This window comes from Artemia sp. Qi Xiang Cuo, chromosome 8, assembly GCF_049724085.1.
Source record: "Artemia sp. Qi Xiang Cuo chromosome 8, ASM4972408v1, whole genome shotgun sequence".
Lineage (NCBI taxonomy): Eukaryota > Metazoa > Arthropoda > Branchiopoda > Anostraca > Artemiidae > Artemia > Artemia sp. Qi Xiang Cuo.
In genome coordinates, this window is record NC_142801.1 from 42,414,440 (window position 1) to 42,441,390 (window position 26,951).

Sequence of the window (26,951 nt, forward strand, 5' to 3'; positions counted from 1 at the left end):
TGAGTGGAGAGTAATTAATCCCCCCTCTCACGCCCACCATTTCCCCAAACACATTCAATCAAAGTTTAGAGATAACCATTTTGTTCAACGTAGCTGAAAGTTTTGGAACTGCGGCTGATGTGAGCCAGCCTCTCCCTTTTCTGAAGGATAGCGAGCCTTAGATCACTGTTTAATTGCTGAATTCGATTTATCTCAGCCAAATAACAAAAAAATATGCTATCTTTTGATCCTGTTTGACACAGCTGTACTTAAATATTCGTCTTTTTTTGCAAACATACTGGACGGATATCCGTGGTTGATTTTTACTAAAGATCTTTGAAATTATATACTCTTTATTCATGGTTACAAAGTTAAATTTGTAATTATGTCTTTGGGTTTTAATGTTAGAAGATTTTTCCCTAAAAATATCAGCATTTATGGTCTTTTTGTGATTGACAGTTTGTGGTAAGGGGCATAATTTTTTTTTTTTAATAATAGCGCCAAAACTTAACTTTTAAATGCAGGAGCCCAAAACAGTATGTCCCTGTGGACTTACCTACGCATGGGTATAAGGACCAGGAGAATTTGAGATTCATTCAAAGGATCCCCTCAATGCTAATGGCGTAGCAAGATGGCAAGATGGCGTAGCAAGCGCTGAATAGCTGCTTTGCACCCATGGCAATGATTGCTAGGGTTCCTGTTTCTTCTCCTGGCAATGTAAGTAATCAAAGACTTTACCCTTTGACCTTGTTTAGTGCAGTATTCATGCCAGTCATAATCGAAAAATCGACGATTTACGAACTTTATTCACTTTGACACATAGTAGCGCCATCTACATTCGTCACTCTATGGCAATTTGGACTCATAAAAAGGCCATCAGATGGCAATGTTTTGACGTTGCCAGAAACCACCTACAGACGCGTACGCAGAAGCAAGCGCGGAGGAAAAAGGCATAAATGGCATTTTATTCCAGCGCGTGTTTCAGATCTGTCGACCAGATTAAAGACTAAGCAGAAAGTTAGACTACGATCAATTGTAAAAAAAAACTGTCAGACACACTATGAAATCCCACCGACTCTTAGGCCGTGGTATGCTGATGTGACTGTTTCTGCTGATTCCAGTGAAACTCCTCCTGTTTAATGTCCTGAGCTCCTGTCTGCCAAATCGCAACTTCTGTCTATTCTCATGACCAACGCCCGCTCCTTAACTAACAAGATGGATAACCTAGAAGTCTTCTTACGAGAATCCAGTGTACCAATAGCAATCGTGACTGAATGTTGGGAATATCACAAGCGATACCAGATATATCAAAGGCTACACTTGTTTTTTTTTAACATCAGCCTCGATAGAGACCTTAGTCTCAGAGGCAGTGTTATTGGCCTGTGTTTTTGTATCAACCACCCATCCAAACTGCTAAGTGCCCCCAGTGACTCTTGCCATGAAGTAGTTTGGGCTGAATGCAAACCTTCCCAGCTGTCAAATAAGTTTCGTGCCTGAGAGTGGCATCTGTCTATTATCCTGAAAGTGCCAAAAACCGAAAGGAGCTTGTGATTTACTTACAATCCTGCCTTGATAAGTTCCGAAGTGGATATGCGGCTCCTGCCTTTATTATTGGAGGCAACGTCAACCAGACCAACAAACGGTGGCTATCCAACGCACTTAATCTGATACAAGTAGTGAACACCCTCGCCAATAAAAGCGGCAGTAACTTAGACCTGATATTTACCAACGTCAGTGAACTTTACCATCCTCCCTTCTCAATGGGCCCATTGCAAACAGCTTATCATTTTGTAATCATGTTACAAGCGAAGAACAAGATGCCGAAACCTAAAAAAGCAAAGTGACAGTTCGTCCATTAAACCGGGACTCTATGCGCCTTTGGTCAGTGGATTGGTAATTACTCATTTGAAGAAATAGGCTCAATCACTGACTTGAACCTTAAGGTTGAAACACTCAACTCCCTGCTGCTCCAAAAGTTCCGTGAATTTTTTCCGCCTAAAGTAGTGCCAGTTTTTGAATCTGATAAGCCGTGAATCACGAAAAACCTGAAGCGATTGATCAAACTTAGATGCCAACTACATAGTTCAGGGCTTATTCAGCTGCAAAAAGGTTACGGAACCACATTGTCAGTATCAGTTTATATGCTAAAAAGAAACATGATGATGAGAAAATTGTCCCCCTGTTTAATGCTGAATTGTGTAAGTAGTCTTCGGGAGTCTAAAATATGATTAGAAATTCTGTTAGTAGGTAACTATGGATGATGAAAACAGATAGGACTTTGATATAAGCATAAGAAGGCAATCTGTTCTTTACCAAATCTGTGCCACGTATCCATCAATGAGTCAAGTTGAGTTGAATACTCTGATAGAAGACTGCGAATGCGATGAAATAAAGCAAGTTTCTGAGCACGAAGTTTACAGCGAGATACGGAAACTGCGAAATAACTGCTTCCTATCCTGGCGAGTTGCTAGTAAAACTTTTGCGTGATTACGCTATGTTTCTTGCGAAACCTCTAACTTCGATTATTAATCAGTGCTTCAATATAAGTCGTTCCCCCAGCCTTGGAAACAAGCTTATGTACTTTTCGTTCCAAAGGTGAGGCATCCCAAAAGCTGTGATCACTTAAGACTCTTTTCAATCGCGCCGAACCTTGCCAAAGTCACTGAGTCCTTTCTTTACCGTGAACTTATGTCACAAGTCACAGTTTCACTTGACCTGCACCAATATGGTTGTTTAAAAAAGTGTAGTACCCCACTGTATTTAGTTAGGCTTTATCACCTGATCGTGCAATGAATCGAATCAGGAGACGCTTTCGTTGATTTGCTACTCATTGATTATAGGAAAGCATTTGATTTGATTAAGCACCTCGTGGTTGTCTTAAAAGAATGGGCGCACGCAAACATATCTTACTGCTTGTTATTGATTTCCTACGTTCCCGGTACCAGCGAGTTTAGCCCTCTTTCCCGGTGGTCTCGACTCTGACTGGAAAGCGATTACATGTGGAGCTCCTCAAGGCACCAAATTGGCCGCTCTACTTTTCCTTGCGGCAATTAATTATGTTATGGACAATATGAATCACCGATTAAAATACGTAGAGGATCTTTCTGCGCTTCTTAAGTTCACAGTAGGTACAACCCAAGCTATGCCCCAATTCAGCCCTGATCTTTTAACAGAATTAAAAGAAGAATGTAGTACAAATAGTTTGCAGATCAACGAAAGCAAAAAAAAAAATCGTAAGATTTAATTTGCTGAAACGAGATCTTGTTTTCCCAAATCCCTGGTTTCCGCATGTATCGTCAGTCACAGTCCTGTTAGGTAATTTCAGCGCCGATTGTTCATTTGGTGCTCGTGTTCAAGGGCTAGTCCAGAAAGGCAACTATGGACTACGTTCGTTAATTTCAGTGTGCCCATATTAGAATATGTATGTCCTGTTTGGGGTCCTCAGATTAATAATATTGAATATCTAAGAGATGATGTGGAAGGAGTCCAAAAAAGAGCAGTTAAAACCATCCTTGGAGAAAAATTTATGAATTATAATTCTGCTCTTGAGTCTTTAAAGATTGAAACCTTTAGAGATTGCAGGTTTCAGTTTATAATGTGTTTCGGGCAATTTCTCCTTGCTAGCCCCAAGCACCGACATTTTCTACCCCCTGTCGCCAACTCAGTAATTAATACCAGGAAGAAGAATAAATTAGTGCCAGTGCCTTGCAGAACTAGTCGATTTAACAATTCATTTGTGCCGTTTTTTACCACTGCCTATAACAAAATGCCTTAGGACTAGGTTTCTAAATGATAGCCATAATTAGTTCGTAATTATTATCTATGACTCTAAAACTTGTCGTTAAATAAATGATTTCTGATTTTTTTTTTGTGCTGGAAAACAGTTTGGCCTGCAAGTTCAATCTTTCCATGCTTCGACGTGTTTGGCGAAATATATCGTCCTGCAACTGAAATAGATTGATGTATACGTACAAGATCTCAAAAATCTATGTACTAAGAAAACAAATCTGTTGGTAACATAATTGTCTGAGGAACATTGGAAAATGAGAGACATTTCAGTTCATTATAGGAAACTGTATTAAGGTCATAGTCTTAGCAATACATTGACTTAGTAAATTTTTTAAGTTTTAGACCCATTTCCTCCCAAGAAACCCTCTCAGATACCTTCTGTTAGTAGGTGTTCATATAATTAAATGAAATATCAAATGCACAAACTCGGCTGATTGAAACTAGAATAGTTTTGTGTGCCAACTGTTTATGCTGCCTGGGCAGCGTGTATTGTTGGATAAATGTACCACCAGTAAGGCTTCTGGCACAACTACTACTACTACTAAAAATCATACTTTTTGGCAATCCAGCTGGGGTTAAACGGAGACCAGGACATCCTCGGATGGGGTAGGAAGGGGTCATTAGAAGACATCTAGGGGAAAAACGATTTTCATAGAAGGGAGTTAAGAGTGAAGCTTTGAATAGAATGGAGGGGGGCGTATCCAGCTGCGGTGTCGTCAGGCGAGGTTTTTCTGCAGCGAGTTGTTTGTAGTAGTAGGTTATAGTAGTCCTAGTAGTCTCCTATGTACTATTTTTTTTTTTGACGTCGTAATATGTTTCAATGGTGTTTGATTCCCTCCAAGAGGCTTCACGCATCTTCACGATCATAAAGTAAATAAGTCACACTTCGCTGAAATCAGAGTCATACAAATATTTTAAGTCTGTTTGATTATGTCCTGCCTAGGATCCTAGGGCCTGTACACTTTTAATCCCAACCCACTGCGCCCCTCTTATGTACGCCTAATCGCCAACTCCTTTTTGTCAATGGTTTATACGTTACATCTCTGACCCTGTTTATTCAAAAGTGATTACAACATTTGGTAAGCAGTGTGTACGCCCCGTCTCCAGTGCATAGTCAACTGCTCCATCCAGCCCCCGTTTGGTAAGCAGTGTACACGTATCATGTCCGCCCGTCTTTGGTCTTGAATACGTACGGCCTGTGTCCAGCTCCGTGTTTGGTCAACTTCACGCAAACTCCGACCCCTTTTATCTATGTTGCGTGCATCATATATTCTCTTATCTATTTTGATCATTATTATACGATAGAATGTACTATGAATAAATCGAATCAAATTAACTAAGTTTATACGATATAGTCTGTTGCTTTTGAATTAAAATCAAGTAGTTGCAAGCATCAAGACATCTTAATATCAATCAATCAATCAATGTATTTAAAGAAAACATAGGAAAATTATAAAGCTTCAAACCTCCACAAAGGCTCTTTGGCTTTTGATAATTGGAGACTAAACATTACATAAAATAATATCACTATAAGGGGGGAGAGAAGAAAAAAATAAAACAACAACCAAACAACGCCATACATGATTATATTAAAAAAATAATTCGTTAAAATATACTAGCGGAAACAATAAACAAAGGAGATGGAAAATATAATATAATGGACTGAAAAAAATAATAGTAATAATTAAACAACAACAACAAAAATACCATGTCAATCAAAATATTAATTGAAAAAAAGAGAGAGGGGAGGAGAGAGCAAACTCTAGGGATAGGAGGTGATTAGTTAGCTCTTTTTTACATCGTCTATTGAATGACATACAAGAATTTTGATAGGTAGGGAATTCCATATGGATGCATAACATAAAACTCGATTAAATCCGATCTTATGGTTTTAGTTTTATGAATGAAAAGTCGTTTCTGAGAGAAAAAGAAACACAAGCAGTGGCGGATCCATGGGAAGGAGGTGCCCCCCCCCCCCCCGACGTAGTCTAAAGTAGTGTAATTTACTCATTTAACGCAAATTTGCGTTAATTTAGCTTGCACCTAACGCAAGTTTATTGGATCAGCCTATTTTGCCCCCCCCCCCCCTAAAAAGTCCTAAAAAGTCCTTGAACACAAGATTCCTTTCGTAGTTCAGAATTAAAAATATATAATTGTTTGAAGAAGTTAAGGAGGAGTCCATAAAGATCCTCGAAAATGAAACAAGAGGAAAGAAAGATGTATGTAGATTGACCGTCCAATAAATTAATGCTGAGCTGGCCTGTCACCTCAGATACTAATTTAGTTGCTCTTTTATGTATTTTAAATACATGGAAGGTTAAAGAAGAGAATGTTGATAGCCATCCTGTGCGACAGTAATGCATGTACGGTTGAATGATAGAGTGAAAGGGGATATTTGTTATTGAACCAGGGAAACCCTGACGAAGCTTCCGAAGAACTCCTAGGTTTATTCAGAGGTTAGGTTTGACAAGAGCACAACTTTGTTTAAAAGAAAGATTTTCGTCCAATAAAATACCCAGGAATCGAACATGTCTATCAGGGGGACGAGTTATATCACCATGAGTGGTAGAAATAGTTTGAACCAAAGGACAAGAAGTACCTGATCTGGAAAAAATAAGTAAATTAGATTTAGGGCAAGGTGATTTGCATCGAAAAGGATCTTTCTAAGACAGAATACATTTTGATGGTAAGAGAAGATTCCTTAATTTCTGAACACCCTTGAGTAGTATCATTGACAAATATGAATAGCACTGGGTCTTGAGATGCCTCACTAGGTGCGACAAAATTGTGATCACAACAGCAGCTTAGTTTACTTTGTTCAGATACAGCAATGGAAATATCATTAATGAATATAAGGAATGAAATAAGTCCTATAATAGACCCTTGAGGGACAGAAAAATCAACAGGGAATTGATTTTGAAGCTTAGGGTCAATACTGATAGACCTTTCAGATAAATAAGTTTCAATCCACTGATAGCTATTTCCCCGTATCCTTTTGTGTTCCATCTTGGACAGTAGGATAGTTGATATGTTGTCAAACGTTTTTTTGACATCAAGGAGTATAGAAGCTTAGAGTCTGGACACATAAGTATTTCACAATTATCGTTTGTATTTCACCTAAGTATGCATGCAAAGGTTTTGGAGACTGTTAATCGTAAATCTAAGGGCAATATCGTTTGACAGCTCAAAATTAAAACCCATTAATAACTATGTATTTCTTAAATAATGTTTAGTTTTTGCCAAAGTTTATATACAATGATTTGAAGATTCTGATCGTAAATCCATAGTGTGTTTGCTGAAGCAAACACACAAGCAGGCGTGCTAAAAATGGGATAGCAAAGAAGTCTTGCTACTTGGCAGTTTTCATGGCCTAGTGAAATTTGTCGGGAGATTTTGCCAGGAAATCTATCCCACACTATCTTTTTCTGGAAGCATTTAATTTTTTTTTTACTAATAGACTTTGAGATGTAACTAAAATTAATTAATTTTACACATATAAAATCAGAGTGCAAAGCAAATTCTGCTTGTGTATATATTGATATCACATTTGATATCAACCTTATTATTGAAAAAGATCGGTTTTTACTTGCCTTGAATGGTTTAGTTCATCTGTTTTGACAAATATGTCAAGTTGTATTTTCAAAAGTTTTTATTTTAGGATGATCCCCATCACCAAAACTATAAGTGTCATAAACCATGTGCATTGAAGAATGATGCATGCAAAAAAGATCACCGATGTCCTCTGGAGTGCTGGAAAAACTGCTTGAAATGCCCAGAAATTATTGACTACGACCTTCCTTGTGGTCATACCGTAAAAATTGGCTGTTCGCAGAACATGAATAATTATAAGTGTACGTTTATCGTAGAAAAGGTTATTAACGATTGTCGCCACGCAGTCAAGTCTTACTGTCACATAACACCGACCAAAGACATGTGCGAGGTAGGTTTTATGTTTTACCGTATAACTTCTTTTTTTAAAAGAATATAGAATGGGTTTATTGAGTAAAATTCCTTTAAAGCAAAAATGTGAACACAACAAGATAAATGGAAAGACGTCAAGCACTAAAATCAACGGTTTAAATAACGATTAAAACGTTGCGCAGAGGAACTACGATATTTTCCTGTTGCCGAAGTGAAATTCTCTTGAAGTAAAAATCTACTGGCCATCTTTCTAGTTTGTTTACTATGATATTTAGTCTCCAGGTTGTCTAGGTAGGGAGGAAGAATATATAAAGAGATGGATTACTTATTGCCCATTCGAAAAACGGTTCATAACCACAAATGGAGTAAACAAAATAAAGTAAAAAAGAAACGAACTAAAGAACGAAAACTTGGATACTATATACATACATACAGATATTCAAGGACAAATCATATTGGCAAGGCTACTAGTTTGACGCTGTGAGGGCAGCACTTTCTGAATGAGAAGTAAAGAAAGGACCAAGAATTAAAAAGTGGTTTAGACAATTTCCGAAAAAAAATAAATAAATGCAACAACAGCTTAAATCTGTCCGAATTTTTTCAAGCCCCACCTCTTTCTTTAGATTCCACTCAGCGTCGCTCTAAAATTTGTACGGTAAGCTCGGGCGCTGTTAAAAAGATCTCAGTCAATATAATGATGGAATAAGTGCCTTGAACGCAGAGTAGATAAATCGATCGAACATGCTTCGTTTAAAGGTGGGTTACAATATTACACCTTTGACAAATAGTCAAACATTATGGCTTCCGCAGCCATTTTATAAAACGTTTTCTTTGCTGATTTTATCGTCAGCCTACAAAAGTGAAGTTGTGTGACAAATACTAGTATTTCTATTACATTTAGCAAGTGTCAATAATCTGGATGAGTCTATGGTAAGCAGTTCAATAGAATTCACCGAAGGCTCATTTTAGTAACTTATCTTAATAGTTTGACTACTATTCAGTATTTACCTCAAGTTACGAATGAACTGCATGTTAATCAAAAGGAAACATTCTCAATATAATGAAATAAAGACTCAAGTCCAGCGCAAACTTATGATCCCAAGATGAGGGGTCTAACGATATACTCTATGAGCTATTCATGCTTTTTATCTCGTACATCTATTTCTAGGGATACCTATTCTCAATTACCCTTGGGAAATCAGTTTTAGGTAACACAACTTAAGTCTTATACGGTATCCTATTTTATACGAGTATCTTTTGAGAAGATGTAAGTCACACTCATGAAAGAGCCTGAAAAAGCCCTCGCCTTTTCTTAGCTGGAACATTACTCTTTAGTAAAGAACAAACCAAAGGGAATCGGGCAGTGGAGTAACTCAAGTATGGCATTATCATGGTTCCAGCGATAGCTGTTACTAGTAAAGAATGAGCCGCGGCCCATAGTATCCAAAAAAAAGTTTTTAACTAACTGGCAAACTTCTAGAACAGACTTTTCATCAACCTCCTTCCATTAACAATAGCATGGAACATTAAAGGCCCAAGCAATGCTCCTTGGTCAAGTTACAAAACTGTTACGATACTACACTAACTACAAGGTATACACAAGAAACGGTACAAACCTTAAAATAGAGTATTTTAATTGGATTGATAGTCCTTGACTTCGATATTATCGATATGCCGGTATATATTTAATAGGACCTGGTTTTATTAGGTGCATGAAAAATTACCATTTTTGTATCACCCTATATTGTAGTATTTGACTTTGCCAACAGTTTGACAGAAAGAACGCTTTCATTCTCACAGGGAAATTATTAAAGTGAAATCTATAACAACTACATCAAAAGCTACTGTACAAAGTGAAGTGTTTCACAGAACAGGGTAAGTGCCTTAATTAGCTTTTAAATTTAGAATGTTAGCAATTGAGACAGACAGTTTATTGGGGAAATCATTGAGCAGTTTGGGAGGATTATCTAGTTGGCAGGTACTAGTTCTATTAATGGTGGTTAAACAATGATGTAAACTGTAAATTTAATCAATTCACGCTCTCAATTGGCAATTCGCTTGAGTAAACATTAATGCAGGCTATATAATCTTTCGGAATTATGTTAAAAATACGGCTAGTTTTGCTTTTATTATAGCTTATGGATGAAATTTCCCTAATGCTTCATTGCTTTAGTTATAGATGGTTTAATTGTAGATGCTTCGATTAATTCAACTTACTTATTTTAATAAATCCTATTAAGATCACCGTATTTACCATGTTAAATTGCAATGACTTGAACTTCTTCCCAGGAAGCAATTCCAAAATATCCCTTGTAGTATTGTGCGAATAAGTTGCACCTTTACATCCAAGGAATATGTATTCAAGGGACCCTTCCAAGACTCTTGGGATTCCGATTCCCTTTTTCAGGAACCGAATTTCATCAACTCTTCTAATTTATAGATAGCATCAAAGCACACAAAAAATCTCGACTTTTCTCAAACATATACCACAGTCTCATATAAAATCAAACTAATGCTCTCTAGAATTAATGATTTTATGGCGAAATGTATAAGTAAGTGCAAAAGAATCCCTAATTTCTTTAATAGATTTGATCAACTTAGTTCCTGGATAGTCTCAATGTATATTAGTGATATTTGATTAATTTAACTGCAACTTCTCCCCTTTGGTTTGTCTAGTTACGCTTACGAGGGAATTCAATCAGTGTTGAGATGTTAACATTTTAATTTGTACCAAACAAAGCTCTAAAAATACACTTTCCGGAAAAAAACATCTACCAGACACCAGAACTTTTAGTGCGCATGGCACTTCGCGCAACATGCGTATCTTCCTTCGACAGGTACTCTCTCAGGAGGGTGAATGTGGTCAACACGTTTCACGGTATTTTTAAAAATAGAACACACGAGTCTCGCTGTTTTGGATCACAAGTCTCAAAAAGATGGCGCCGGAACTAAAGTTTCAGAGCTTATTATTCAGGCTACACTAGCTACACTTAGTACTGTAGTATTTAATAGTAATTGTATTTATTATTATTATTGTATATTATTTTGATATTGTATATGCATATTAATTGTATATTAATGGTATGTATATGCATGCGTACGTGTATATATTGCATGCCAAGCTCATGGCTTTAAGTTGTCTCTTCAGCCAGTTGTGTTTGCAATGTAAATATGAAGGCTCAAAAGTAACATCATTGGATGGAATTGATTATAGCTGTGCTGTTGATTTAAAAGATTTTGCCTTGAGAGTCTTCAAAACCGCTTTCTAATTATAGTGACAAAAGCCAGATGGCTATTTTAGTTTTTCACTCCTCATCATGACAGAACGACAGCCAGATGGCTTAAAAATGATGTGGAACACCTTTCACCCTGAAAGGCTCTGATAAAATCGAGGAGACGTGCGCAGTGGGCAGCCCGCCCAGGAGTGCATAAAACAAACAAGCAACAACATTATTTAGGTGTATATATTTTTGTTCGAGACCTACATAGCGCGGATCTGGAACATCCGAGCTACTTCGAGCTATTCCGCTTGATTTTACTGGATCATCAGAAATATTTACCACAAATTTACCTGCATAAATTTTATTGAAATTTCAAGGTTGCTAATGGTTGCTTAGCCATAGTTGCAATTGTTCCCCATAGGCCTACCTTAAACATGAAATATTCCTGATCTGATTTAAAATAACATATAAACAATTAGATGAGTATACATCGTTGTACAGATGTACAGGTCGGAGGAAAATCTACTGAATCGGGCACAATTGTACCACCCATCTCAGCATTGAATTCAACCCTGCTCAATACCTTATTAATTCAAACAGATCTGATAAAATCTTTGTTTTGTCTTTAGTGAAAAAAAAAACAAGGAACACTATTTAAACAAATCATCGAATGGAAAAAAAATGTTGGGTAAGTAGAAGGAAAAACTTTTATTTCTAACATGAAGAATAGACTAATGTATTGACTATGGGTTAATGCTGTAAAATTGTATTCAATAAGAAAATGTCTTGGGAATTTGTTTATTTGCACTTCTGACAAAAGTTATTCTCATTTATTTTGTTTGTTTCAAGTCAAGTAACTGCTCTACCACTCTCCAATGCGGCCACAAGTGCAAGAAGTCATGCAGAGAAATATGTGACCCAGAAGATTGCATTGAACTCACTAAAACTGATATCATCCTCGCATGTAGTCACGAAGCATATTACTATTGCAATCGCAAAAGAGGTAAGTTTGCTGCCTGTTTGTGCTGTACGTTTAAGAAACTAACGTTTGACTTAAAAATATAAATCATGATTGTTTGTAATCCAAGTTTAAGGATTTTGATGTTAACAAGAAACTGTTAGTGTTGAAATGTCTTATTACTTTCTACAATTTATTAAGTGAGTATAAAAAATGGGTCTTGACACTTTGATCGGCACATTACGAGCACATTTGTAACTAAATCCCTAATTTGTGGGTTGGACAAGCGAGCTATGTCTGTAGAGTAGAGTAGAGTAAATGGGCAACCAGGACTGACCCTGGTTGCCCATTTGGTTACAAATACTGGTGGCAGAATAGTCCACGAGAGACCGTGGGCCGCGATACCATACACCAACACCATCTGTAGTGGCACCGCTGGCAGTGTACCACGTACACTGGTGGTGTTAGAGAATTTACTGGCACTTTTTGTTATAATACTACTTCTAACAACCCATTGCAGTGCCAAAGTGGACTGAAGTCGACACAGTTACATATGCTCCTCCTCCACCATAATCTATCCAAAGCTGCCTGAGGCCTACACAGCCGCGTGCGCTGCTCCTCCATCCCAATCTGTTCAAAGTTGTTCCTACTTGTCAGTAAATCGAAGGCTACCTCCACGGACGCTCTAAATCTACTCTGCTTTTACTTTGCCTATTGTATTCTTTTGAACGAAAAATAAATTGACACTGCACAGACTTTAGAACCCTGCAAAACATAAAGCGAAATTTTAGTGAGAACCTTTCATCTAAATCAAAGCAACGACTAGCGAAGCAACGTTGATCTACTAGACCTTCTAATAGAAAAGTAAAGGAATTTCAGTGATCATTCATTATGATTTAACTGTAACCATAAGCTGTTACATAAACACTGTTGCATAGAGTGATTTTATACAAGAGTGTTGGAATTATAAATAAGCAAGTAGATTAGTTCAGTTGAATGCAGGGGCGACTCTTGGGGTAAGCGAAGTAAGCGGTCGCGTAGGGCGTCGGTTGCAGGGGGCGCCTTGAGCAAAGGTTGCTCTCTGTGGCAAAGGGTTTTGGATGGAGAGACCGCTGCTGGGCGCCATATGACTTAATCAAAACAAAAATTATAAGATAAGTGCAGAGCCTCCGAAACCGATTTATGTCACCTAAAGAATGGTGTGATTTTATAGGCCTGAAATTGCCTCAACTTGAACAATCCCTTTTGTTGGAACGCACGTCAGTTGCTAGTGATTTTATGACACTAGTTTCAAATTTCTCAAGGAGTCGTGTTTACGTAGGACAAGAAAGTGTAGTTATATACCGAATGAAGCACTTCGATAATGCCGACGAGTAATTTTTCTATGTCCCTCTTATCGTGCATTGGTTCTGGTTTGAACCCCGTTCTGATTCGCACAAGCTCACACAAAATTAATAGATATTATGTCCCAGACACAAAATTGATCGGTGTCCACATTGCACTCAAGAGGCCGGGAGGAAGACTAATGTAGATACATTTTCTTGTAAAGCAGGTTTTTATTGTAATTAAAAAAAAAAAAACAAGTTTTTTTAACTGAAAGTAAGGAGAGACATTAAAACTTAAAACGAACAGAAATTATTCCGTATATGAAAGGGGCTGTCCCCTCCTCAACGCCTCGCTCTTTACACTAAAGCTTTTTATTGTTTTAAAAAATAAAGTTGTAAGACAGAGTCAAACTTTAGCGTAAAGAGCGAGGCGTTGAGGATTGGACAGCCCCTTTCATATACGGAATAATTTCTGTTCGTTTTAAGTTTTAATGTCGCTCCTTACTTTCCGTTAAAAATAATTTGTTTTTTTATTTAATTTCTGAACGTTTTTGAATTAATGCAGCTTTGATTTTGGCTCACCGTACATGAATAATTAAAACGAAATTTCCATATTAATTTTACTTTTTTGGCTAAATGGCTTTCTCAAAATTTTGTTCTGACGTAACTTACGAATTAACTTACGTAACGAACTTCTATATTCGTATGTTTTATTACGTATATTAGGGAGTTTGCCCCCTAGTCGATACCTTGCTCTTTACGCTAAAGTTCGAATTTTGTTCGAATCAGAAACCCCTGAATCACATTGGCCGGTTAATTAGAATAGATAGCTCTTTTGAAACTACTAAAAAAAACTTTAGCGAAAAGGACGAGGTATTGACTAGGGGACGACCCCCCTCATTTACGCACTAATCTTTGTTTGTTTTAAGTTTTAATGTTGCTCTTTACTTTCATTTTAAAAAACTAGCTTTTTCATTTTAATCATGACCTTTTTTTAAATAATACTGAGAAATCCGGCGCCCCCTTCATAGAAAGGTCCTTTCCCCCAAGGAAACATCCTCCATGGAAGAATCCTCCACCGTAACCCCCTCCTCTGACACCCCCGATCAGAAAAAGATCCCTCCTGGAACGTCTTTATGCTTCCCAATAACCAATACTATATGTGAATAATGGGCAATGTTCATAAACTGCAGCTCTTTCCCCATGAACTGTAAGGGGTCAAATCAATCTCAAGGACATATTATTAGATGCTTTGACTCTGGTGAACAAAAACCTCGTATTAGAATCTTGATTAGATGACTTTGGGAAAAAAATGAGCTTTGGAGGGGACAAGTTGCCATTTAATTTTTTTGGTCACTTAAAATTGGCACTAGAACTTTTAATTTCCGTTCAATTGAGCCCTCTTACGATATTCTAGGACTACTGAATCGATACGATCACCCCTGGAAAAAAAAAAAATAAACACTCATCAATGGTCTTTCTTCTGACAAAAAATACAAAATTCCACATTTTTGCAGATAAGAGCTTGAAACTTCTGCATTAGGGTTCTCTAATACGCTCAATTCGAAGGTGTGATTTTCATTGAAGTTATGACTTTTTGGGGGTGTTCCCTCCTTTTTTCGAAAATAAGGCAAATTTTCTCAGGCGCGTAACTTTTGATGGGTAACTAAACTTAACTTAATAAAACTTATATATTTGAAATCAGCATAAAAATCTGATTCTTTTGATGTATCTATGAGTATAAAAATTCCGTTTTTTAGAGTTTCGGTTACTATTGAGCCGGGTCGCTCCTTACTTACAGTTACTACGAACTGTTTGATTTAACTGTAAAAAACTGGTTAATCATACAAGACTTGTATTAAAAGTGTTTAATCACAGAGTAAAGAATGCTTTACTGTATGGTTTGATTAAGACTCTTTAAGTATGAAATAATTACGTGAGTGCAATGAGGTCATAGCGCAATTGTTTAGTTATAAGATAAGATAACATTTTATTCATTATCAATGCACATACAATAAAACACTGTGCTAGTCCCCCCCCCCCAAAGGCTCCTTGACATGTAATTAGGGGAATATATACGAATTGCAAACTCAGAGAACAATAGCCGATTACTTACTGAGATAAAAAAAAGAAGAAAAAAAAAACAAATCAAACATCAATAAAGCCCGAAATAATTCATATCTCTATATATTATTCTCAAATCAAAAAGGTGATCTTCATACCCTTCTACAATCTACTGGTCACAATCAGATTATACAGATAAAAAAGAAAAAAAAAACAGAAAGAAAAAACAATTAAATGAAAAACTATTGTCAGCCATTCAAAACAAAAAAATAAGCCACGAGAAAGGCTGTGCATAAGGCAAAAAAAAAATATATATGCTCACAGTCACAGAAAGAAGAGAAAAAGGGAGAAGAAAAGAAAATATAAATAAATACAAATTATAAAGTAAAATTTATTCAGGACAAATTAGAAATTTATTCAGGCAAAAGCAAGGATAATTAATCAAAAATTTATCACATGAAAACAAAAAAAAATTATTAGTCTTTTGAAGGTGCCAAACGAGTGGCATTCTCGAGCTGACTCGGGAAGGTGGTTCTATGTCAAATGACAAGCAAAAAATGGATTATAATCGGATCTTATTGTTGGTGTATGCGGAATTTGGATATTTAGAGAACTACGGAATTTGACCGATCAGATACAAAAGAAGACGTAAATAAAGCGAAAGACGCACAGGAAAGAACATAAAGTTTTTCAATATCAAGTAACGGTTTAGTTGCCGAACGATTTACATCCTGGATAAGATTTATAGCTTTATCGTAAGTATTTGAAAGCGGTTTGAGAAAAGAAGGGAAAGTAGGCATCCATATGACTGGACAATAGGAAACATAAGAATGAATTAAGCTATGAAATAGGATTCTTAGAATTGGTCCTGGAAAAATATGTTTGATTTTCTTAGAATACCCAGGTTTCTGCATACCTTCATTTTAATCAAATCAATATGGTGTTTAAAAGATAAATTTTCGTCTAGGGGGATACCTTGGAACGGACATGGCCATCCTTTGGTCTACTAATAGAGCCTTTGGATATATGAATTTCACATAATTGAGGACAAGCCTGAGATATACGAGAAAATAACTAAAAAACTAGTTTTAGAAACATTTAAGGCAAGAGAGTTAGCATCAAACCAAATTGAAACTCTCTCGTAGAGATCCACTAACTTTGTACGTACCTAATCCTCTGTTCTCCCAGAAGTAATAAGGGTGGTATCATCGGCAAAAGTAACAAGAGAATCCGAGGTATGCAAGCTATGGTTTTGGGTACGGGAGAATGTTGGACGACGTAGACGACAGCAATAAAGAGGATTTTATTTCTAACTGCAAAATTATTCTACCAGACAAGAAAGACTTGAACCAATAAAACGCACTACTTCTTAAGCCAAAATGAGAAAGTTTAAATAGAAGAACACTGTGGGTTAAAGAATAGCAGGATTTACGAACATCCACAAGCAAAGCAGCAAGAATCAAAAGGGAGTCTAGGGCAGAGTGAAGATTATTCAGTAAAACTGCACAAGCATGCTCAGTTGAATGATTTGCTCGAAAACAAAATTGAAAATCGTGAAAAAAATCGTAGCAATGAGAATAAATAATTATTATCTTTGAGTGGCCCAAGTAATCCAGTAATTTTCAAATAATTGCAAGTAGTCCAACTACTTCAATGCACGATTCAGATGATAATAGTGCTGAATACTAACTCAAAGCCACAATCCATAAATAATTCTTAAGCCGTAATCACATACAAGTTTATAAATTTATCTAACAAGTTTCAATTATGATTTCCCTTTGAGAGCTAGTTTAAGTCTTGGCAAAAAAGATAATTTTGGCTCGAAGCCACCCACAGGTGAAACGATAACCCAGGTAAAAACATATTACCTTCACTGGCGGATGCTGAATGATTCAGGAAGTGAGAGGGAATACGCTTCGGCAGTTTGACGTCACAAAATCTGCTTGGACCCAAACAAATCTCTAACCTATAATGCGATTTAATACTTATCAACTTAAATGAGTTCTGACAGTTAATTTAAGTTAGATATACCTCATACCTGTATATACGCGTTTAGACATTGATGCATACACACATTCTGCAAATTGTTTTCTTTCTAAACGAAATACACGCAGTTTACAATGTGTAAAAAAAATATGTCGATGCTAAAAATAATGAGTTTAGATGCGGCTTAAACAGTTTTTGCGTTTGAAAGGAAGCATTTTAGTTTGAGGGAATGTGATAGAGTGCGTAAGGTTAACGGAAGGCAAATGCATTTTCGTTTATTTATGGTGGGATCCAAGACCACATTTTAGAGCAGCTGCAGCATGCAAAATATTATTCTATAATATTAGACTGCACTCCTGATGTCAGCCACACAGAGCAAAAGACATTGGTGGTAAGATTTGTCAAAAATGGCAGTGGATGAGCATGTGTTCATCAGGGAACATTTTTAGGCTTTGTCCCTATTGCCAATTCTTCTGGTGAAGGCCTCACAGCATTACTAAGAGAGTTGCAAACACCAGGTATTTCTTTAAATAACATGAGAGGCCAGGGATATGATAATGGTTCTGCAATGAAAGGAAAGCATGTTGGAGCTCAGAAGAGGATCTGTGAATTTAATCCTCGTGCTTTTTAGCTACCACGTGGAAACCACTCACTGAACTTTGTAATTAACGATGCTGCTCTCTCTTGCAATGCTACAGTAGACTGTTTCAGCACAATTCAAGAAGTCTTAAACTTTTTTTCAATTTCCATTCATAGATGTAGTATTTTTCTTAATAATTTATCGCATATTTTAGTAAAACCAATTTGAAACAGATTTTGGGAAAGCAGCATTGAAGCCTTGTTGCATTTGAGATATTATATTGAAGAAATATATGACGCCTTATATGAAGCTTCTCAAGACCAGAAAGTCGATGCATTTGGTAGGAACTCCGCCTTGGGACTTACTAAGAAACTACAAAGCTTCAAGTTTCCGTGTTGTTTAGTAACATGGCACAAGATCCTGCACAAAACAGATATGGTGAGTAAGTCATTGCAAAAAATTACAAATGATTTGCATAGCTCGATGGATCTAAAAAAAAGTGTTCAATTATTTCTAACGAAGATGAGATCTGATGAAGGCGTAAACAACGTGATCACTGATGCTAAGGAACTTGCAGAAAAAATTGGTATTGTTCCTGAGGTTGAAAAAGAAACCGCAGTCCGCTGAAAAAAAAAAAAAAAAAACAATTTTCTTATGAAGGGGAAGATGAAACTGTAAATTCTCGAGAACATCCATTTAAGGTCAATTTCTTCTTTGTCGTGCTAACCACTCCAATATCCTCAAGAAAGAGAGAATTGAGCTAATGGAAAACCACAGTGAAAGTTTTAAATTTCTCTACGACATTCAAAGCTTGCAGAATTTCGCGGATAAAGAAGAATTGAAGAAAGCCTGTAAACATCTTCAAATCGCTTTGAGTGAAGAAGAAGACTGCAATGTGAACGGCGACGAGTATTTTGAGAAGCTACAAATTTTTGCTGAAATGCTGTCCTCTAAGAGTCCCCCAGCTCATCCTTTGTCGTATATAACAAAACATGGATATATGGACACATTCCCAAACGTTTTTATTGCACTGAGAATTCTAATAACGCTTCCAGTATCAGTTGGCCAGTGGCGAAAGAAGTTTCTCCAAGTTAGACTTAATAAAAAACTTAGTTAAGATCTACGTTGAGTCAAGATCGACTGAGTGGGCTTGCATCCAAGGAAATTGAAAATAACGTGCTAAGTGAATTCAATACGGACAGACTGCTCAATGATTTTTCAAACATGAAAGCTAGAAAAATTTATTTTTCATTATAAAAAGTTGTATGTTGAATTGTTTTATAAGTAGTATGTTCAACCGATAAGTTCTGAATCATATTTTAACTCCCCATTTTTAATAAATCACCTTGTTGCTTATTGACATATTCCATTTTTATATTTAAGTTAGAATTGTATTACACTATAAAAGTTAATTTATCTTTATTGTCGCACTTTTTACTAGAAAACCCTGCACATCTATCTTTAAGGGGGTATAATTGTACTTCGGACTACCAGGAGGGGGGGGGGGTGAAACAATAATCCGCTTACGCCCATAAAATCGCTAGGGCCGGCCCTGGTTGAATGTAAATCATGAACAAGTTTGAAAGATGTCAAAGTAAAACCTGTGTTAGATGCTAATTTTAGATATCAAATTCAATGCGTTTAATACCAAATTCTGTTGCACGGCCATAAGTCAGACTACTGAGTGCTTTTCAGTAATTTCCTCCCTGTAATCTTTCATACATGCCTTATCTTATATGTAAGATCAGCCAGAGTGATCCAGTTCTAAACAGGTACCTGGAGAAATCTGGGGAAGGTAAACAGAGAGGCTGTGTGGAAGCAGAGGATGGCTGGCCCCCGTCCCCCCATTGCACTTCCTGTCTGAAGGGCCATGACACGGAGATCAGCACTATCGGTTGGGATTGTAAAATTAGATTCTGTATTCTTTACCTTATTTTAATGAATACCTCAATCTTGTCCTAGTATCCGATTTAGATAAATCATAAGTTGTTATTTTTAATTGCAATGACGCTAATCAACCGCGGCTGTATTTTTGAGCACTTTTGTCATTAAGACAGTTGACTCCATCTCATGCCAAGGTCTTGCTATCTATATCTGCCTCCTATGCTTCAATTGTTTCCGAAAGACTTCGCTTCAATCGTCGATGCCTCGCCAGCTTTAGTAACGCACTACCTCATATCCTGTATGTTATATGTTGTTAGGAAGATATTCACTAAAACGGATAAAACTACAATTGGTTTCACGTTTATCCGTTTTGCCAGTATTTACTCCGCAAGCACGGATGGACATACGATTCAAGATTTACTAATAAATGCAGCATAGCAAAGTTAAAAATCGTAGTTTCAAAACTTTGTAAACATGTAAAAATAAAATAGCAGGTCATCCATGATCTGTTGTTCTTGTTTGAATTAATCAAAAAAACTTCTTGCACAAAATAAGTTTTTCAAAAAAATAAAGAACTCCATTAAACCAAAAATGAACAAAAATTGAATCAAATAATCTACCAAGCACACTACTACCCCAAATCAGTATCAATAAATAAAAGAAACCCAAAATAAACAGAAATTAAAATAAGTCAAACTCAAAATGAGCAGAAATAATTATGAGTAGGGTTCTAAACTCTATGCTTTCTAAAAGCCAGAATATAATTTGTACTTTTCCGAAAAAAATTGTAATGAATTTACTGAAAAAATGTGCATTGTCAGTTTAATATATATATGCTGATATTTATTCCTTATAATCCTAATTAATTTTTGTTTTCTTAAAGTTATAAAAGTGAAAACATTTAAAAGAATTTTTTCTGTAAAGTACAAATTATATTCTGGCTTTTAGAAAGCATAGGGTTTAGAACCCTACTCAGATTAATTCTGTTCATTTTGAATTTGACTTATTTTAATTTCTGTTTGTTTTGGGTTTTGAGTTTGACTTATTTTAATTTCTGTTTGTTTTCTGTTTGCTATGGGTTCATTTTTGATTTGATGGAGTTCTTTACTTTTTTTTTAAAAATCTATTTTGTACAAAAGTTTTTTTGATTAATTTCTGTTCGTTTTATATTAACATAATATTTTTCAGGGAGAAAGACTAGGCCTCTTCTAAAGTTAAACAACCATCCCTTCCGTAAAAACCTTTAATACCCCCTTCGCATAACTTACAACCCTTGCCCCTAATCTCTGGGGTTTGTTTCAACCCCAAAAGCCTTGTTTTATGATATTTACACTATTTTGAATAAAATGGCTATCTCAAAATTTCTATTAGACACATTTCAGGACAATATGAAGTGTGTGTAGGGGGAGAGGGTAGCTGCCCTCTGATCACTTTGACTCTTAGAAAGAGCACTAGAGCGTCTGATTACCATTCCAATGAGCCCCCTTTGAAGTTTATATGATCACACTTTCTATAAAAACCCTATATGTCTTCAGGGCATATCTTACAACCCTTGCCCTGAGGGCTGGGGGGATTTGTTATCCTCAAAGACATATTCCGTGCTTTTCTGGTAGGCTTAACAATATGGCTATATCAAAATTTTGATTGGAAGTGCTTGGGGAAATGATAGGCGTGGAGGGAGTTATTTGCCCTCCGATCACTTTCGACTAATAAAAAAGGCACTAGTCCTCTCAATTTCCAACAGAATGAGCCTTTTTTGAAGCTTCTACGACAAAACTTTCTATCAAGATGTTATATGCCCCAAGAGCATATAACATCTTATGTATACGGAGCATACAACAAGGGCATATAACATCTTATATATAACATCTTATCGTATGTATACGGATCATCTCCGTATACCCCAGTATACGGAGATGATCATTTTTCACAAAGTTCCTTTTCGCTTTCAAAAAATCCATTGTCGCACGAAATCCTGCTTTTAGACGGGTAGAAAACCCTACTCTTAGAAAAAATAGAAGTGGCAACACTATATTTATCAATAACTTAGAAAAAAATTACGCCAATTGCACAACTTTCTCCAGAGGTCAAGAGGATCTATCATAGCGTTATGAACAATTTTTTTTTTATGCACCTTGTGAGAAACCAAGAGGATTCCGATTCTTAGAACCGAGAATTGTTGTCAGTCTTTGAAATGCAAAATAAAGGTCCTAGCTCTAAAGGCGGATAAGACAAAGATATTCAAAAGCAGAAAGGGGCATATTAAAATTCTGTTAAGCTACTGCTTGACGTTTGAGTGAGGGTAATTTACATAGAAAGCAAAGTTCATTATGCCAAGACAGCTAAAACGATAACTCAATGTAAAGAATAAAAAAAAAGACTTAACCTCCTCCCTTTCTCCAAAAAAGAAAGTCCTAGAATTGCGCATGATAATTACGCTACAGGAAATTATGCAAGCAAGGCCATTGATGGATCTAGTAAGGGACCATACCCCCTCCCTCTGGCTTCAAACATGCCCTGGACAAAAAAAAAAGTTTGATTAGCAACTGACAATAAACTTGGTAACTAGTGATTAAATAATTTTAAATACTCTTAACACACAAGTTTTATACCCAACTTGCACGTAACCTGAAAGTGGAAAGAAAATGAAAAGAATCATCAGGATTAACTTAAAGAGTCATATAAAAATGCATTCTGAAGATACGTTTAACATAACGTGTTAGACTGCGGCACAGTATTTGCAACAATGAAAACTACTAGTATGACTTTTTGTTCTTCGTACAGCACAAATACAGTTCTACTCATATTCTTATATTTACTGAAAAGATTCCTTCAATTTCCACTAAGAATTTCACGAAAAACAGTTCTTAACACACGTTTGGTATCTTATTCAATAGGGAAATTCCACCATCTATTAGAAGAAAAACAAAGGTCCTTGAACAAATTTAGAAGACGATCTTGTGGCCCAAAAAAAGAGTGTAAAATAGGAAAAATTCAAGTGACTGTTCTTCCTCACCTAGAAGAAAAAAATTTAGACGCTCCATGGTGCAATACTACTATCTAATTTTGAATGGTCATTTGAAGCTGATTCAGTAATGGCAACTGTTATTCCGGCTAATTTTATCGAAAGTCTTTCAATTCGAAATCATCGAATATAGAAATATTTTCCAACTCGACTAGAGTTCTCTTCTCACCGCATCATCTTCAGTTCATCACGATCAGCGATATTTTATATCCCCCCCCCCCCGCGCTTCAACTCTAGTCAATCCTCTTTATTACTGTAGCGATTAATTTGAATAAGTTTAAATTATCTAAGCTTCGCATTCAATAATTTTCTTTAATCCTTTCTTCTTCTCCGCTACGTTTCACTTACGCAGTGGCATTAATTTAAGTGCAAGTTATTTTCTAGTAACATTAGAAATCTTTTTTTTTATGCTTGAAATATGAAGAGAGGGCCCTTAACAAGGTCCTTACGTTGACTACTTACTTACTTAAGTCCCATACATCCTCATGGGACGTCTTGGGGCCACTGCTTCCTGAATCTGATGAACTATGGCTCGATATGCTGTTCTGTCAAGTGCAGTTCGGGATAGTTGGGCAATGCGTTGTCGGTCAAATTTTTCGATCCACTTTTTGCGTGTTCTTCCCCGTGGTCGAAGTCCTTCAGTTCTCCCTTCAAGCGCGATCTTGGGCAGGCGTTCGGGATTCATTCGCTTTACATGGTCGAACCACCGCAGCTACTGTTTTCGGATTTTGTTCAGGATAGTGTCTTGCGACTTCAGCCTTCTTTGGACTTCTACGGTTGTGACATGATCAGTATATCTGATCTTGGCTATCCGGTGCAGGCATCTCATTTCGAAAGCAAGGAGGTTGCACTCGTTTTCAGCTTTTAATGTCCAGGTTTCACACCCATTCAGAGCAATGGGTATGATCAGACTGTTGAATAGATTTCTTGGGAGTTCCAGCATAGATTTGCTGGAGTTCTTGGGCGGTAGTGGACATCAGGTCGATATTATCCGCATATGCTAGCTTGTCAATTAGGATTCCTCCTATTCTGGCTCCATATTTGACGGGTATCAGGGAGAGGATGGCATGCAGAAACAGGTTAAACAAGAGTGGCGAGAGGATGCATCCTTTTAGGACTCTGGAAGTTGTTGGAAATTTACCAGGGAGCCCACCAGTGGTCAGTATTTGACTTTTGAATTGGTTGTACATGTCTTCAGTGATTCTGACTATTTCATCTGGGACACCATAGTGTCTTAGAATATACCACAAGCATTTCCTCCATATTAGGTCAAAGGCCTGTCGGAAGTCCATAAAGAGCTGATAGAGGTCTCTGTTAAACTCGATGAATCGTTCCATCAGTTGCCACACAGTAAAGAGTTGGTCAATAGTTGATCGTCCCGATCGAAAGCCAGCTTGATCCTCACCAAGAACAGAGGCGGTGATTGCTTGAATTCTGCGGAGCAGGATCTTGGTCAGGATTCTGGTTTGGTAACTTGTGAGGCTGATGGACAGGTAGTTCTCACATTCTTTCTTTGAGCCTTTTTTGTGTATTGGGACTATTGCTGCCTTGCACCACTGCTGCGGGATCTGTCTAGTAGACCAGGTGGCTGATACAAGACTGTGGTATAGGTTAACAACATCTTCTGAACCAACATTTATCAGTTCAGCAGTGACACAGTCTGGCCCCGGAGCTTTGCCTCGCTTTAGGGATTCCCGCTTTGGTCTCGCTTCTAAGTGGGGGTGGAGGGGGGTCTTGATCAATTATTGGGAAGGAGTTAAGGACATTTGGGTCGGTCATTACTTCAGGGCTCAGTTTCTCCTCAAAGTATTCCTTCCATCGTTCGATCTTCATCTTGGCATCATTGATGTCGTTCCCCTGCTCGTCTAGGATTACGGGCGTTGAGGGATCTTTTTTGGAGGATAGCTCGCTGACTGTTTTGAAGAGCTTATGGCTGTTGCCTTTCATGAACTGGGTTTCACAGTCCTTGCACTTTTCGGCGATATGGTCGCGGAATGCCTTCCTGATTTCACGCTCAACTTTCCGCTTGAGATGTTTGTAAGTATCTCGGCTGTTTCTGTCAGATTTGTTGTTATGTAGGCGTTTCTGGTCACATAGTTCAATTATTTCGTCAGTGATCAAAGGCTTTTCGTCTTTAGCTTTTCTACCAAGGATGTCGCTTCCAGTCTCAAGGATTGCAGAGGTAGCATGTTCAGCCAAGCGATCGATCTCTTCCGGAGTTGCGAGCGGAGTGGATGTTCTCAGGATGTCACGGTATTTTTTAGACAGGCTAGAGTTGTATGTGGCTTTTTTGGTGGGGTCTCGGAGGAGTTCCGTTCGGGATCTTGGGATTTTTGTGGTTTTTGGGAGACATGTTAACCTCAACTTGAGTTTGGACATCAGGAGTGTGTGGTCCGAGTCAAAATCTCCACCGGGGAGTGAGACAGTGTCCATTACAGATTACTTCCAACGTTTGGATATCAGGACGTAGTCTATCATATTTTCGGTGACTCCATCAGGGGATCTCCATGTTACCTTTTGGCGGTGTCTGTGTTTAAAGGCGGTATTGGTGATGTAGAGTTCATTCTCCCTGCAGAAGTCAATAAGCCGTTCTCCCCTTGCATTATGACGGCCATGTCCGTGTGGGCCCATGACATCTTCTCGACCAGCATGGCAACTGCCAACTATTGCATTGAAGTCGCCCAACACGATAAGTATATCATTTTTGGGGATCTGGTCAGTGACGCTTTGTAGCTGGAAGTAGAATTGGTTGCACTCCTCTTCACTTCGGGCTGAATCTGGGGTGTATATCTGGACGACTGAGAGATTTTTGATGGGCCCTTTCAGGTGGATGATCGCTATTCTTTCCGATACAGGAGTGAAGGTCATTAATGACCTTTTGGTGGCCGGGGAGAGGATGAAGCAGATGAACACCATCAGTACGTCCCGACAGTAGGAAAGTAGTTCCAAGGATGTTTTCATCTCCGATTTGAGGAAGGTGCGTTTCAGACATACTGACTATATCCCACTTGTATCTATCAATCTCTTTCAACACCAGATCAATTTTGCCAGGTTTAGCTAAGGTCCGGGTATTTAGTGTACCAATATTGAGAGTGTTTTTCGCCGATATTAAACTCGCATCCCGTCTGGGAGTCGTCCTAGGCCTGTGATGGTCGTTGGCTTCCCCGTACGCGGTAGCAAATTCATTATCATTATTCATATTCCTTATTAGCATCAAATCGCAAAGGTCGTCGGTTTCCCCGGACGCGGTAGCACTTCTACTTTGATCTTTTGAGCCTGTGTTCATATTTTGAAAAGATTACGCTTCTTACGCTGACTGATTTGCACTTATTAACTGTGGCTTTGCAGTTTTTTTTTTTTTTTGATACTTCAAGTCTGATTTAATTCGTTGAGTTCCTGCCCCTTCTTTTCTTCCTTGTTTGCTAGAACAGCAAAACTATGGAGTTACACAAAGACACGTTACACAACTGAAATTTATATTACGGTTCTTGGACACATATTTAAAGGAAAAAGTGATAGGGTCACCTAATCTCTCAAGCCCAGTGGTAAAGTACCCCTTGCTTGGATATCGTTGGAACTACTATACTACCAATTGGGTTCAGAATGCTCTATCATACTATGCCACCGTAGACCCTCCATCGAGGGGTTGCGTTAATTCCTAAACCATTCAACATTGACTAAAGCTGCTGAGTGTACTTTTTTTTTTCCTGTACCGACGGGATGCCAAGACTTCTGCTTTACGTTTCCTAATCAGTTTTTGTTCTTTTTGTCAGTTCTAACAGTCTAGTTCTGTTCTGTTTTTTCTGAGGCTTTGAGTCGGATTTTTAGTTTTGGTTCAAAAACTAGTTTCTAGCTGTTTCAGTTCTAAATGTGGAAGTTTTTCCTCCATTGATTGTTTTAGCTGAAGTAAATATTCCTTTTTTTTTGCCTATATTTTCTAACAGCAATCTTGTTTCGTTCACGGAAGCTTAGTTTTTCACCTCTTTTGTCAACCCCATTTTGAAGGATAATCTCGGCGGAATGATACTGCTGGGCGCCACAGTAGCAGTTGTCTTGTTAGACTGTTTTTCAGATAGACTTTTCTTGTGGTCGATCAGATCTTTCTGGTGTTAGAGATCTAACAAAGAAGACCGAATATTGTTATTTCTGTCCTCTATTGCATTTAGTTTTGTAGTTTTTACTCTTTCTTTTTTGGCTTTGTTGTCGAATTAATTTTCCT

General features: G+C 37.4%; 1 protein-coding gene across 1 annotated transcript in view; it reads left to right on the forward strand.

Annotated features, from left to right (window-relative positions):
- The window catches only part of LOC148949426 (NFX1-type zinc finger-containing protein 1-like), a 292,710-nt gene that overhangs the window by 228,649 nt on the left and 37,110 nt on the right, over nt 1–26,951 (forward strand). Inside the window, exons 15-16 of the mRNA XM_089093454.1 lie at nt 7,427–7,708; nt 11,760–11,913. Of these exons, the coding sequence (XP_088949580.1) occupies nt 7,427–7,708; nt 11,760–11,913 (436 nt within the window). The remainder of the gene's footprint in view (nt 1–7,426; nt 7,709–11,759; nt 11,914–26,951) is intronic.